The 13,665-nt window shown below is 39.1% G+C and overlaps 1 protein-coding gene across 4 annotated transcripts in view; it reads left to right on the top strand.

Annotated features, from left to right (window-relative positions):
* VGLL3 (vestigial like family member 3) overlaps window positions 1-13,665 on the top strand; it is a 49,426-nt gene that overhangs the window by 18,199 nt on the left and 17,562 nt on the right. For all 4 annotated transcript variants that reach the window (XM_040484226.1, XM_040484224.1, XM_040484223.1 and 1 more), the window contains exon 3: window positions 4,749-5,279. In XM_040484226.1, coding sequence (XP_040340160.1) covers window positions 4,749-5,279 — 531 coding nt within the window. The remainder of the gene's footprint in view (window positions 1-4,748; window positions 5,280-13,665) is intronic.

Genomic DNA, 13,665 nt, shown 5'->3' with positions numbered 1-13,665 from the left:
TGTGTGTGTGTGTGTGTGTGTGTGTGTGTGTGTGTGTGTGTGTGTGTCTATGTAGGAAAGCCGAGTAGTAGTTGACGCTTAGCAAAATATGTCATTAACTTAAAAACCATGCTACATGGTGAGAACTTGATATTTTGTTGTTGTTGTTGTTGTTGCAAAGTAAATATTTATTGCTAATTGATTTACATAGTGTCTGCTTAGAGCAACTCACTCTCATAGGAAAGACCTCTCAGAATGAGTACTAGCCTAAAATAACAAAAGAGGAGTATGGGAAAGAGGGTGGGTCTCTTAAGCTGGGTGAGACTAGAAAAGACAGCTGGGCTCCACCTCCAGGAGGCACTGGAGGTTATTGCTGATGGCAAGTTTCGGACAAACACATGGAAGGAAAGAGTGGTCTGACTTCATCATCCTGCCTCCTTGAAACTCATTGTAGAGTCACAATGTCCATTTTGAGCGACTCTAGAGCAAAGTAGAGGACAATCTTTGGACATGATGGAAATGACTAATTCCTGAGTGACAGAAAACATTGGAAAATGTAGCCTTTCACCTCTGACCCAACACTTTGTTTTCATGGGAAGCAGAATAAGAGGATGGGAATTAAATTACAGCAAGGACACTTTGGGTTAAGAATTGAGTGGCATTTTTTTTTTCACTGAAGTTAATAAAAAGGTAAATGTTACCTTTTAACATTAATGTTTTGAATCACTACTCTAAGAATGTGTTTTCTGGAGACTTTTAAGATGACTTAAGATAGAGGTTTTACAACATTTTACTGTCCCGTTTTCCTTTTAATATAGTTTTTTTTTTTAATTAAGTAGTAAAATGTTAAAGGTTGAAATTGAATGTTGAATTTTCTCTGGCTTAAGTTGTTTGCCCTTAGACTTTTTTTTTTTCAGAAATATTTACAGTTAATACAAAAGATATCCCGGCTATTATGAAATTGAAAGAACAACTTCATGTTCCATGCTAACTCTTCTGTGTCCTTAAGATATATTTCTGTATAATTCACCCAGTGAGATTACTGGATTACTGGGTATGCCTTGGGTGGGTTGTATCAGACAGCATATCAATTTTGTCATTTTTATCATTTAGAAATAAGGTGTGTGTGTGTGTGTGTGTGTGTGTGTGTGTGTGTGTGTGATATTTTTAAATTCCAAATGCAAATTGAACCCAAGTATATTCAGATTTTTTTATGTGCCAGAATGTCAGTGTTAACATCATCCAAATACTGAGTAACATTAAGCCCAACATCACCATGGAGTGTTAACATTTGACAATTGTGAATTGCCTTTACTAACCTGAAAAGTAATATGGCATGGGAATAGTTTGTGCACAAGTTTTTCATATGTTTTTTCATCAAACAAATGTGGCTGTGATTAAGTACTCTTAGGCAAAGAGTCGTGTAATGAAAAAAATTTACATACGTATGAAATAAGCACATTGATTCCCAGGCATGAAACAAAGCATATCATCTGTTTCTTTGTATTAAGATTATTTTTTAACAAGATACCAAATAGTGGTTTTGAAGTGTAGACTTGTCCATGAACATATTTTCTCTTCAATACTGTTTCATTTACTTGTAAAATGCAACATTGTCTTTGAAAAAGGCTGCATAGATCTCTGCAAACTTTATATTAATCTCAGGAGACATAGCAGGACTAGGAAAATATTAAGTTGCTTCTAATTTTATTTTTCCCTGAGGTATTTTAAAGCTTTGTTCAGCACGTTTAGAGCACGTTTTTAAAAATAAGTTTCCACTTTCATTGATAATGTGCTCACTAATTATAATACAATAATTCATAAATAGGGTAATATTTTGGGTAAGGAATTTGTTCATTGTCCACCTTTGTGCATGCATATGCAAAATGCTTAAACATCTATAAAATTGGGTCCAAATGTATATAAATGAAAGGAAATAAAAGAAAAGCACGCAGGAAAATGACATAGTTTTGATATTTTAACGGGGGATTTTCATTAGGGAACTCAGTTTCTCTGACACACACCTCTGGGTTGGATTTAGCAATTTTCATAATGGGTTTGTGGCCCCACCAGGAGATGAAAGTTGTGAGCAGAATGAAGGGTTTGCTACCAAAGATTGAGTCTATGACAGCAAAGTGGCAGAAAAGTGGCACCCTGAGGTGGCAAAGCTGCACTGTATAATATAAGGAGCCTCTATACACTTTTTGTATGGGTTTTAATTTTAAACATTGACAGCTAGCACTGTGGGTGTTGACAGAATATTCTACAAATGGCCATCATTTAAGGCAAATTGAATTTTCTTCTCACAGCTTACACAACTTTCTTTGTTGGTCATTAGCACCCACTCTTCATATGTCAAAGGAAGACAGTTCTGAAATAAAATATATTTGCCCCGATGCCAGCAGGTTTGACTTTAAGTGCTATTTTCTGATAGATGTGATAGTGACAAAACAAAGTCATTCAATTAAAAGTTCGCCTGGACTATTTGAAGACTCGAAGAACAATGTGTGCTTCCATCCTTTCCCGTTAGGAGAATATGATTATTTGTTTTATTTCCCCAAGGGCTTTGAGATCCTTGGAGATCCTGTGGGGACAGACTTGAATGCGAGATACCGAATAGCTGTCTGTCCATAGAATGGATGGGGTGAATGATGATAGCCCTGCTGTAGGGCTGATGGACAGAGAAGCGACGTTTGCAATGCTAGTGGCACTGTCCTTAGGGGAGTTAGGGAAAGGAAACATTTGAACACCATGTTGATACCCTAATTATGTTCAAGTTACATATACTATGGTTGGTTCAAGTTACAGAAGCTTTCCTCTGAGGTAAGGAAATTACGTCCTGGACATTTATGAAGTGAGAACATGGCTATGTCAGAGTTGTGAATACTTTTATTTCAGAGTACTTCTCAGGATATTCTTCATTCAATGAAAAGATCTAGCCAGGCTCTTTTCTCTAGAACCCTGTATGAAAATAGTATTACACATGCATGACTAATGTGCTAGGCAACCTTATCTTCATCTATAGATAGACATCGTAGGCCACTTCACAGAATGATAGAAGTATAGAGCCAGAAGATATTTGGCATTTTCATTCAAATACCTCATATGGAAGAAAGTGAGCCACAGAGAGATCAACAGATCCATGTGAGGTCATAAAATCAGATAACGTAATTGCTAGGTGCTAGCTCTCTGGCTGAGCTCTCTAGACTCCCTGTCTGGTGTTTGCTCTTTTACACCACACAGTACAGAGCAGGCTATGGCTGGAGGTAGGGATGTTTACAGTCACAGATCTGACTGTATCATTCCCTAGATTAAAACCCTCCAAAGCTCACTGGCACCTTCTCAGGACAGCACCCACATTCATTACGTAGCTTGCAAGGCCATACCCATCTGGGTCTTTCTTGGACCCAGTCTGACTTTTTAGTCTAATTTTTTTGCCACCTTCTACCCACAGAATTCTTGTTCCCCATATGCTATTTTGTGTGTGTGTGTGTGTGTGTGTGTGTGTGTGTGTGTTCGGGTCTGTGCAATTTCTGGCCTTCTTTTCATGTACTTTTTTGCCTAAACCACTCTTCCCTACCTTTTCACAAAGCTAGCCCTCCCCACCTTTCCAATTGATCTTTTCTTAGGCTGCTTCTGTGCCCTCTCTCTGTGCTTCCCCTTATGAGAGCCCTACCAGGTCATACATTGCATGTGTTTATTTATTTATATGTCCCCTGCTCGATTGTGATTAAGAATGATGTCTCTTTGCTCATCCCTGACCTCTCTCTATTTGGTACATAGAAGGTCATCTATAAATAAGTTAGGATGATTGATTGGAGAAATTTAACGGAAGGCAACAGTTGGGGAGGGTTTTCCCTCTTTATTTATCTCTAAGTGCTATTTTTTTATATTCCCCCCCCCCGCCCCCAAACCCTTCCTCAAATCTATTGTCCCTGCTTAAATCTCCTCCAATCATGATTTCCACAGAATGATGACCAAATTCTAGATGTTTATGTTATGGTTGCAATTGTGCCCTCTTGTGGCACAGTTATGAAGAGTGCCAGCCACTGGGGCAGGCTACCTGTCTTCAAAGCCCAGTCTCCTACTTGCTAGCTGTGAAGTCTTAGGCTTCTTCCCTGCCTCAATTTCCATATCTCTAAAATGGGGATAATAACAGTAACTCATAGGGTTGGAGTGAGGCTCCAATAAGATCATCCATGAAAAGCCCTGGACTAGGATTGGGCTTTTGGTCACTGTCATTAAGTATTAGCAACTGTTATCTTCTTGAAGGAAGATGAGTGTTGGTGAGCATAATTAAGTGTGATCTTCCATTTATTACTTTCAGCCTTAAAATGTTCAGTTCGAGTGAAAATTATATTTGCATTTGTAAGAAGTTTGGTAAACATCATCATTTCCAACCACCTGAATCACACCTGTGGCATAAGCTTTCTTTACCTGCGACACATGTACCTGCAACCTCTGCTCAGACCTGGTGGCAGTGATCTGCCCAGTAGGAAATGAAGCTTTCGAATCTCATACTTGCAAACTTCAGCATAGGCTGTGACTGCATAAGCTAAGCAAACAAGGGGTGGGGGGCACTCATTCAGCACCTTGAACCGTGTGCACTGACTTGGTATGGGAGCTCAGAGGCTTACCTGGTATCAATTTACCTCTGTGTGCGGAGAAAAGAGTGCATGGTAATTAGCCTGCCTGTAAAATGTTGGACAAGTAGAGGCAAGTCTATCCTAGAACTGAATCTTATGTAAATAATTTTTCTGTCTTCTCAGACAGCTCAGCTCTCTCAAGCCAGCGGAATAGTTTCCCGACTTCCTTTTGGACCAGCTCTTACCAGCCCCCACCTGCACCCTGCTTGGGGGGTGTTCATCCTGACTTCCAGGTCACTGCACCCCCTGGCACCTTTACTGCAGCCGACCCCAGCCCCTGGCCAGGACACGGCCTGCATCAGACTGGCCCAGCCCCTCCCCCGCCCGCATCCGAGTCCTGGCACTATCCTTTGGCATCTCAGGTGAGCCCATCCTACAGCCACATGCATGATGTGTACATGCGGCACCACCACCCCCACGCCCACATGCACCACCGCCACCACCACCACCGCCACCACCACCCTTCTGCTGGCTCTGCCCTGGATCCGTCCTATGGGCCCCTGCTGATGCCATCAGTGCGTGCAGCCAGGATTCCTGCTCCCCAGTGTGACATCACAAAGACAGACCCGACTACAGTCACCACTGCTACCTCAGCGTGGGCCGGAGCCTTTCATGGAACCATGGACTTAGTGCCAAGTGTGGGGTTTGAAACAGGTGAGCTGGAGAATCTCTTCCTGTCTAAAAAAAAGAAGGGAAAGCAAGGAAACAAGTATAAAAATATGGAGGATGTTTGGTGAATGCTGTGCAGTATTTTTCTCTTCTGTGTAATGTTAAGCGTTGCCGATATGTTTATGGAGCTAACTACTTTGCAGTAATCTCTCCACTCCTGCAGGAACCAGTATGACTGGCCTGAGAGAGGTCTCCGAACTTTTCTCCCATTTCTTAAACTAGTGATCTTCCTTTGAACTGGAATCTCTCATACCCTATGTTTACAAAGAGTTGAGCACATTCTGTAAGTCTCCCCTGTCTCTGTGCTCCATACCATGTGGAATGCCTAATAGAATTCAGAGAGAGTGTGCTTTGGTGACTTTTTCTTCTGTCCTTTTTGTCAGGCCTTATGATTTGTAGAACAAACTGCCTTCTGGATTATAACCCATGGAATATAATCATGGTCTTTTGAAAAGAGTTAGGGAACATATTTTAAAGGAATGGATTTCCCTTCCTTCCTTTGCCTTCTCCTCTTCCTCCTCCCTCTCTTTCTCTCTCTCTGTTTTAAATAACACGGGACTTAAAAGACTGCTATAAAGTTTATATTCAACAGATTTCAATAAAATTGCTAAGGAACATTTAGCTCCTCTCTGGAATTCACTAGTTCTTAAGGAAGTGTGTGAAGTTTGGTCTTAGTTTTTAGACCAGATGACTCATATTAATAGTATTAATAGTTCTGAGTTCACAAAAATCACAGGTATCAGAGGCTAAAAATACAAACCAAGTCATTGATTGCATCCCCAGAGTTTACATCCCAAAGTCACCCACCTCCACCTCCAGTGCCAGGTGCTTGTCCTAGACTGTCCAGACATTTAAAGGAACTCACTCTTTTCTTAGTTTTTCTAGTTTTTCTTCTATTCTTAGTGTGCAAGATCTTTCACCTGAATGCTGGTTCCCAGCAGAGAAGTCCCCAGAGTAATAAATGCTTACCATCAAGTTGCATTCACTCTGACATAAGTGAACATTCTTATCTTAAGTGGTTCTCCCTGGTGAGCTTTCAAGTGTTGGTCATTGCTTAAACACACCCAGTTCAGCTTCTTATTAAGTCCCTGGGTTCAAGCTGCTTTTCTTTTCTTTTTTTTATTGTAGAGAAAGAGAGTGTGTGCAAGTGGGGAAGGGGGCAGAGGGAGAGAGAAAGAATCTTTTTTTGTTTAATTTTTTTAATGTTTATTTACTTTTGAAGAGACAGATGAGCATGAGCGGGGGAGGGGCAGAGAGAGAGGGAGACACAGAATCGGAAGCAGGCTCCAGGCTCCGTGCTGGACTGTCAGTACAGAGTCTGATGCAGGGCTCAAACTCACCAGTGGTAAGATCATAACCTGAGCCAAAGTGGGATGCTTAACCTACTGAGGCACCCTGAGAGAGACAGGGAGAGAGGGAGACGGAGAGAGAGAGAGAGAGAATGAGAATCTTAAGTAGGCCCTGCGCTGAGCATGGAGCCCCATGCAGAGCTCAATCTGATCCCACAACCCTGGGATCATGACCTGAACTGAAACCAAGAGTCAGACAGTTAACCACCTGAGCCACCCAGGCACCCCTCAAGTTGCTTTTCTAAAAAAGTATCAGGAGACTTGATTCTCTCTCTCTAGGAGAAGAGAATATGGTGGGGCTAATCACCACATACTTTCTTTCTTTGCCACATACTAACAGAATGAAGGCAGCTCTTAAGTGACTTGATGCATGGGGCCAGGTCTGATTAGAGTCCCAGTCTGGTAACTGCCATCACGGTCAGCCAGTCTGTGGAGGCTCTTCTCTATCTCATTTCTGGGATACTGTGTGGCCAAAGCTAACAGTGCTCTTCAAAGGCATAGAATCTTAGTAAGTCTGGGCTGCTGTAACAGAATACCATATACTGGGTGGCTCAAACAGCAAACATTTACTTCTCATAGTTCTGAAGGCTGATAAGTCTGAGATCAAGGTGTCAACTCATTCAGTGTCTGGTGAGGGCCTGTATCCTGGTTCATAGACACTATCTTCTCAGTGTGTCCTCACACGGAAGAAGAGACAAGGGAATTCTCCGAGATCTCATTTATAAGGACACTAATCCCATTAAAGAAGGCTCTGCTTTCATGACATAATCACTTCCCTAAAAATGTCCGCCTCCTCATACCATCACTTGGGGGTTAGGATGTAACATATGAACTTTGGGAGGGTCACAAACATTCAGGCTATATACCATCCTCTCTGTGCATTCCATAACATAAAGGGGAAAATGGACGTGATTGCCTGTTGCTCTGTTTCTAATTCTCTGTCACCTGTTACCCACTTTTGCTTATTTTTGGTATGAGCTTTATTCACCTACTCATTGTTCAGAATTTTGCCTTGAAACAGTCTCCTTGGGATGAAAAGTCATGCTATCTTTTGGAAGTGAAGGAGAGAGTGTTTTTATTTTTTTCTGAAAAACCTACAGCAGACCCATTTGGGTATAATATATAATAGTTCTTAGTACTTACTGGGTTGTGAATTAACATTTATTGAATACCTACTTTATAAGGTCTTGTCAGAGGCACTTTATTTGTGTTGTTGCTTTTAATTCTCAAACTAAATCTTAGTTGGTAGTTCCCATATTCATTAATAATGAGGAAACAAGGCTTAGTTTTCCTATTTGAAAACTGCTTTTTAAGTCTAAAATGTTCAACCTAGATTTAAACTAAAACCTTCCCCAAATCTAAGGAGTTGCTGCAGTAGCATCTCTGTAAATGTAGGTAAATTAGATTATTAAGTAAGACTGTTAAGTCAGACTGTTAATAGTTACTAATGAGAAATGAAGATTTACCTATTGGAAGTACATGGTGCTATTCTTTTCAGTGTGGTTTAGGATAATGCTCATGATTCATATCTGTCCCATAGTTTTGAAAACAAAGGCAAAGGAATAAAGCCGATAAAGATCACATCATTGATATAATTATTGACAAATTGGAGATCCTCAATTAGGTTTATTTCCACAATTGGACTTCTAGTATCCTCACCAAAGTTTAGATTCTGGGAGGTAGAATCCTAGGAAAAGTAGACTTCAGAGAAGATTCCCTTAGACCTACCTCTTCATTGTCACATAGTTTTAAGCCTCATTACTCTGAAAAGAGACTGGTAGCTGCTCGGATTTGCTTTGAAAAGCATAGTCTGTGGCATGAAGCTGGGTGATTGCCCTGCAAAGGACAGTGGCAGGAAGGGCACGCACCTGTCTGCATGGATGTTGGCCCAGAAAATGAGACGGTGGGAGGGGCTGAGCTATGTGTACTCACTGCATTCTCCTAAACTCAGGAGTCATATCAAATATCACATCTGTCTTCCTTTGGGAAGAGTTATAGAGGAGTGTTTTAGGTCAGTTTCCCCGAGAAACAGACTCTAAGATGCAGATTTGATTGGAGACAATTTGTGTGGTAGTGTTCTCAGGAATGCATCTCTGTGCAATGAGCGAGTTGGGCAAGAGAAATCTCATTGTGATTAAATTCAGCGAGACTTAGTGGGTTGTGTAAGGAGCTCTGGAATTGGGGTGATACTTTTTAATTGCACTATCTTAAGTTGAAGTGAATGGGCTTTTATACAACTACATTGACCAGTTATTGGATGTGTTTGTCTCTGAAAAGGGGACATGACTTTAGGCAAGGTGGCTTTGTTCTACTGAAGGCAATTCCCCAGTCTCAACATGGAATGGGGAGGGATCTGATGGCCCACAACAGTATCCAGTGCAGGGGGACAAGTACAGGAGGTAGCTACCTTTCCACTTTTCTAACACTTAAAAAGAACAAATGTTTCCATGTGATAGGTCCAAGCTAAGGATAAGACAATTGAAAAGAATGCAAAGTGGGTCCCTCTAAAGTTGATTGGACCAGGTAGCCCAAAGGAGTGGCTTAGCTCAGAACTCAGCATCAATGCTGGGTGGCTACTAAGAAGTTGGGGGAAGAACTTGTATTCAGGTGAGGCAGGTATGAAACTTCTTGAAATGCTGGTACCCAGGCCACCAAAATGGAGGTCATTTTCACATTCTGTTAGGAGGGAAATAAATTAATACCACTATTTTGAGAGCAATTTGGTGAAGGATATGACATTTGCATCAGGGGAAAGCTTTGATAATTTCAGGTGCATTTTTATTTTGCAGCCATTTAAAGAAATTAAGGAAATCTGGAATGTTGAAAATGACATAATGTTTAGAGACAAATATTAGAGTATCATGTATGGTATAATCCAAGAGTCTGCAAAACTTTTCTATAGAAGGCCTGATACAAATATTCAATGCTTTGCAGGGTCATACTATGTCTGTTACTACTCAACTCTGTCTTGATAGTGTAGAAGCAGTCACAGACTTACTTAGATAAAGGAAGATGGCTGTGTCCCAATAAAACTTCATTGATGGGCACTGAAATTTGAATTTTATGTGTCATGAAATGCTTTTCATGTATAATGAAATGCTACTCTTCTTTTTTTTAATTCCCTTCTTTCTCCAAAATGTAAACGTATAAATCCCATTTTCCATTCTTAGCTCATGGGCTACATAGGTAACACACAGTGAGACTGATTTGGCCCATGGGCTATAGTTTGCTGACCTCTAGTATAGTTCCATGTGTATAGTTTTTATCCGTCTGCACCCACACGTATGCATATGTGTACCTCCATTCCCTAAATAAAAATTATCTGGAAGTATATATCACAACTTTTAATGGTCATTGGTCCTGGTAATTAGTGTGTGGCCTGAGCTTTGAAGCCAGACTGCCTGGTTTTATAAGCAGAGCTCTATCACTTAATTAGCTACAGGACTTTATGCAAAGTACTGAACCTCCTTGGTGCCTCAACTTATCTTTAAAAGTTGCTTCATTGGGCTGTTTTGAGGATTAAATGAATTAATGAACTAAAACATTTACAAATGTGCTCTGATAATAGGTACTATATACATTTTAGCTATACAAGAGAAGGTGATCAGAGACTCACATTTTGTAGCTTTAAAAAAAATTATTGACAGGGTGCCTGGCTGGCTCAGCCAGTGGAGCGTGTGACTCTTGGTCTCAGGGTTGAGTTTGAGCCCCATTTGGGTGTAGAGACTACTTAAAAAGTAAAATCTTAAAAAAAAACATATTATTATTGGGCTGTATTTCACATATCATACACTTTACCATTTGAAAGTACAATTTAATGGTTTTAGTATGTTAATGATGTTGTGAAGCCATCCCCACTATCTAAATCCAGAACATTTCCATCACCTCAACAAAAAATCTGTATATCTCAGGGATATAAAATATATCCCCAACATATATTCTTTTTTCCCCTTATGCCCGGGCAACCACTAATCTGCTTTCTGCCTCCATGGATTTTTCTAGTTTGGACATTTCATATAAATGGAATCATATGGTATGTGGCCTTTTGTGTCTGCCTTCTTTCACTTAACCTGTGTTTTCTAGATTCATTTGTGTAGCACAAATCAGAAGTTCATTTCCTTTTTAGGAGTAGATGTTATTCCATTGTATAGATATAGCACATTTGGTTTATTCTTCGCTCGTTGGTTTGTTTCTACTTTTTGAATAATATGACTCATGCTGCTACGAACACTCACATACCAGTTTTTGTGTGAACGGATAGTCTCAGTTCTCTTAGGTATGTACCGAGGGGTGAAATTATGGGGTTGAGAGAACTTCACTTTTTATTTTACATACTTCTGTATTTCTTGGTTTCATCTTATTGTGATACAACATGTTATTTGGTATGTACATATAAATAAAAGGATATATCTCTATGCTCAGATGGATATATAACCATGCTCAGATTGTTTTATGATGATATTAAGTAAATTCTGTTCTAGTATTCACCTTCCAGTAGCCAGAGCCATACAATTCATTTCACTGAAGTGGTGTCATTCGCATTTCCTGTTATTGCCAATAATCGACTTAATGTAAAATATAAAATGTAAGACATTCCAGCCAATTTGAATTAATTTTTCAAGTAAGGTTTTGCTCATGAGGACTTTTTACTGAAATACAAAGTTGACTTTATACGTTCCACTTCATCCACTAGATTTAAATTTACCAAAAGGAGCAAGTGTCATGTTTGTGGTATGACTTCTTCTCTATAAACACAAGCTGCTCATGGCTTGAGATTGTTTTCATCTGCAGATCCACAGATTTATTTTTCTTAGGATCCCTCATGTTATTTTAGCTACAATTTTGTTACAAATTTATTTTTTTACTTTGAGGAATGCCATAATAACTCAATATAAAATATACATAAACAGCGTTTTGCTAAAATACATTTAAGTAGCCTAACAAAATAAAACAACAATTCTGTGGTGTGACACAGATTTGGGAAATCTGGCTCTAAAAGGGAATTAATATGTGTTGATGTGTCTTCTGGCTTCTTAAAAAATGTGTCATGTAAAGCATTAGCCATACATTTGCGCAAGTAATAGATGTGATGAGGAGATCATGATACGATTCTGCCCCAAACTATGATTATAGCCAGATATTTAACAGTGTCTGGTTTATCTCTCACTAATGAGCATATCTTCAGATATCAAGTGAAATCAAGATTATGTATTATAGGATGGGACATTGGCTCTTGCAAGACAGAAAAACAAACTACAAAGGCTACTAATTCTAAAAACAAGTTTCTGGTTACAGGCTGTGATATTTTCCATAAGCACAAGAAGCTATATTTCTAGTATTCTCTCAGATGTTAGAGAAACTGAATTATTTCTGAAAATACTTTAATAATAATGGCTTTGATAAACCTGTAAGGAAAGTGACTCTGTCAAGGACTCTGGAAAAAATTCTTTGAGAACTTAAATTTTGATAACAGATAGGGAGCAATGGGTACCAATGGGAAAGTTAGGAATATACAAATGTCCTTTTTATCTATTTTTTTTCTTTCCATGGACACTTGGTGTCTGATAATATTATAAAAGAATCAGCATATTCTTTTATTTTTTTCATTGTATAAGTTCTGTGTACTACAGTGTTTTAAAAATTAGGTTTTATTTGAATCTTCTAATCTGAATATTTTGTGAAAGGACCTCATTCACAAATGGCAAAAATTATATCTTAAAGCAATTTAAGTTATTACTGCTCAAGATTGTTATACAGTGATCCCTTTGAAATAGACTAGTCAAATGACTGGTTGTTAAGACAATGATGGTCAGTCTTGTTCAATACTGTGTGGATGCTTTACATTGAAATCCATTAGTAGAAGCCTACATATCTTTGTTTTATCAAATACAGGAAATAAAAGGCAAGATGAAAAGTAGCTAGAGAACTAGAGCAGGAAATGGAGAGGCAGTTTATCTCCATGAAAGAGAGATGGACATCAAGTTACCACTTGCTTTGCTGTTCAACCTGTAAGTTTGCCACCTCTCTAGATCGCATCTCAAGACCTGTGCTTTCTTGTAAGTGGTCTGGTGCTGAGAAGCCTGGGCAAATAAGATTGTGATTGCATGAAAGTCCTCAAAATAACCATGCTAAACTATTTTAACATCCCCTTGTAAAATGTTGCCAAATTTTGAATTTCACTGGGGATATCAAAGGTTAACATCATGGAGCTTTATATCCATTGCCCTTCTGGAAATTATTTATCTAAAAATAGACAATTTAAAAAAAAGACTATAGGAAACCAGTAGTTACCAACTCTGTGCATTTGGATATTTACTTGATATCATAATGCTCCAATTCCAGGCTTTACAATAAGACAGAAATGTGGTAAGCTTGGGCAGAAATCAACAGGAAGCTTCAGTAATAATTGACAGGATAGTATGATTTATATAAAATATTAAATCACTAAAGTAATTTTTATTCTAGAGAAGAGGAGGCATCAAAGTAACATATACATATATGGTGGTGCTCAACTAAAAACAATTTCCTTCTTTTCCTCTTGATGTCTTCTCATGGAGGATATATATGCTAAATTATGAAAGCTATGGGGTTAGTGATTCATTGCAGCCTTTCCTGACATTATTAGTAATTTTTATAAGTGATGAAGAAGTTAGGAAATTTGCTTTAATGGTGTTTTATTTTTTAAATATTTTTTTAATGTTTTATTTATTTTTGACAGAGAGAGAGAGAGAGAGAGAGAGAGAGAGAGAGAGAGACAGAGCATGAGTGGGGGAGGGGCAGAGAGAGAGGGAGACACAGAATCCGAAACAGGCTCCAGGCTCTGAGCTGTCAGCACAGAGACCAACGCAGGGCTTGAACTCACAGACCGCGAGATCATGACTTGAGCTGAAGTCAGACGCTCAACCAACTGAGCCACCCAGGCACCCCAACTTTAATGGTGTTTTTTTTAATATTTTTTAAATTTTTTTTCAACGTTTATTTATTTTTGGGACAGAGAGAGACAGAGCATGAACGGGGGAGGG

The sequence above is a fragment of the Herpailurus yagouaroundi genome, unplaced genomic scaffold (genome assembly GCF_014898765.1).
Source record: "Herpailurus yagouaroundi ecotype Mexico unplaced genomic scaffold, PumYag 162, whole genome shotgun sequence".
Taxonomy (NCBI): domain Eukaryota; kingdom Metazoa; phylum Chordata; class Mammalia; order Carnivora; family Felidae; genus Herpailurus; species Herpailurus yagouaroundi.
The sequence above is the reverse complement of the archived record's forward strand: the minus strand, read 5'-3'. Positions and strand labels throughout refer to the sequence as shown.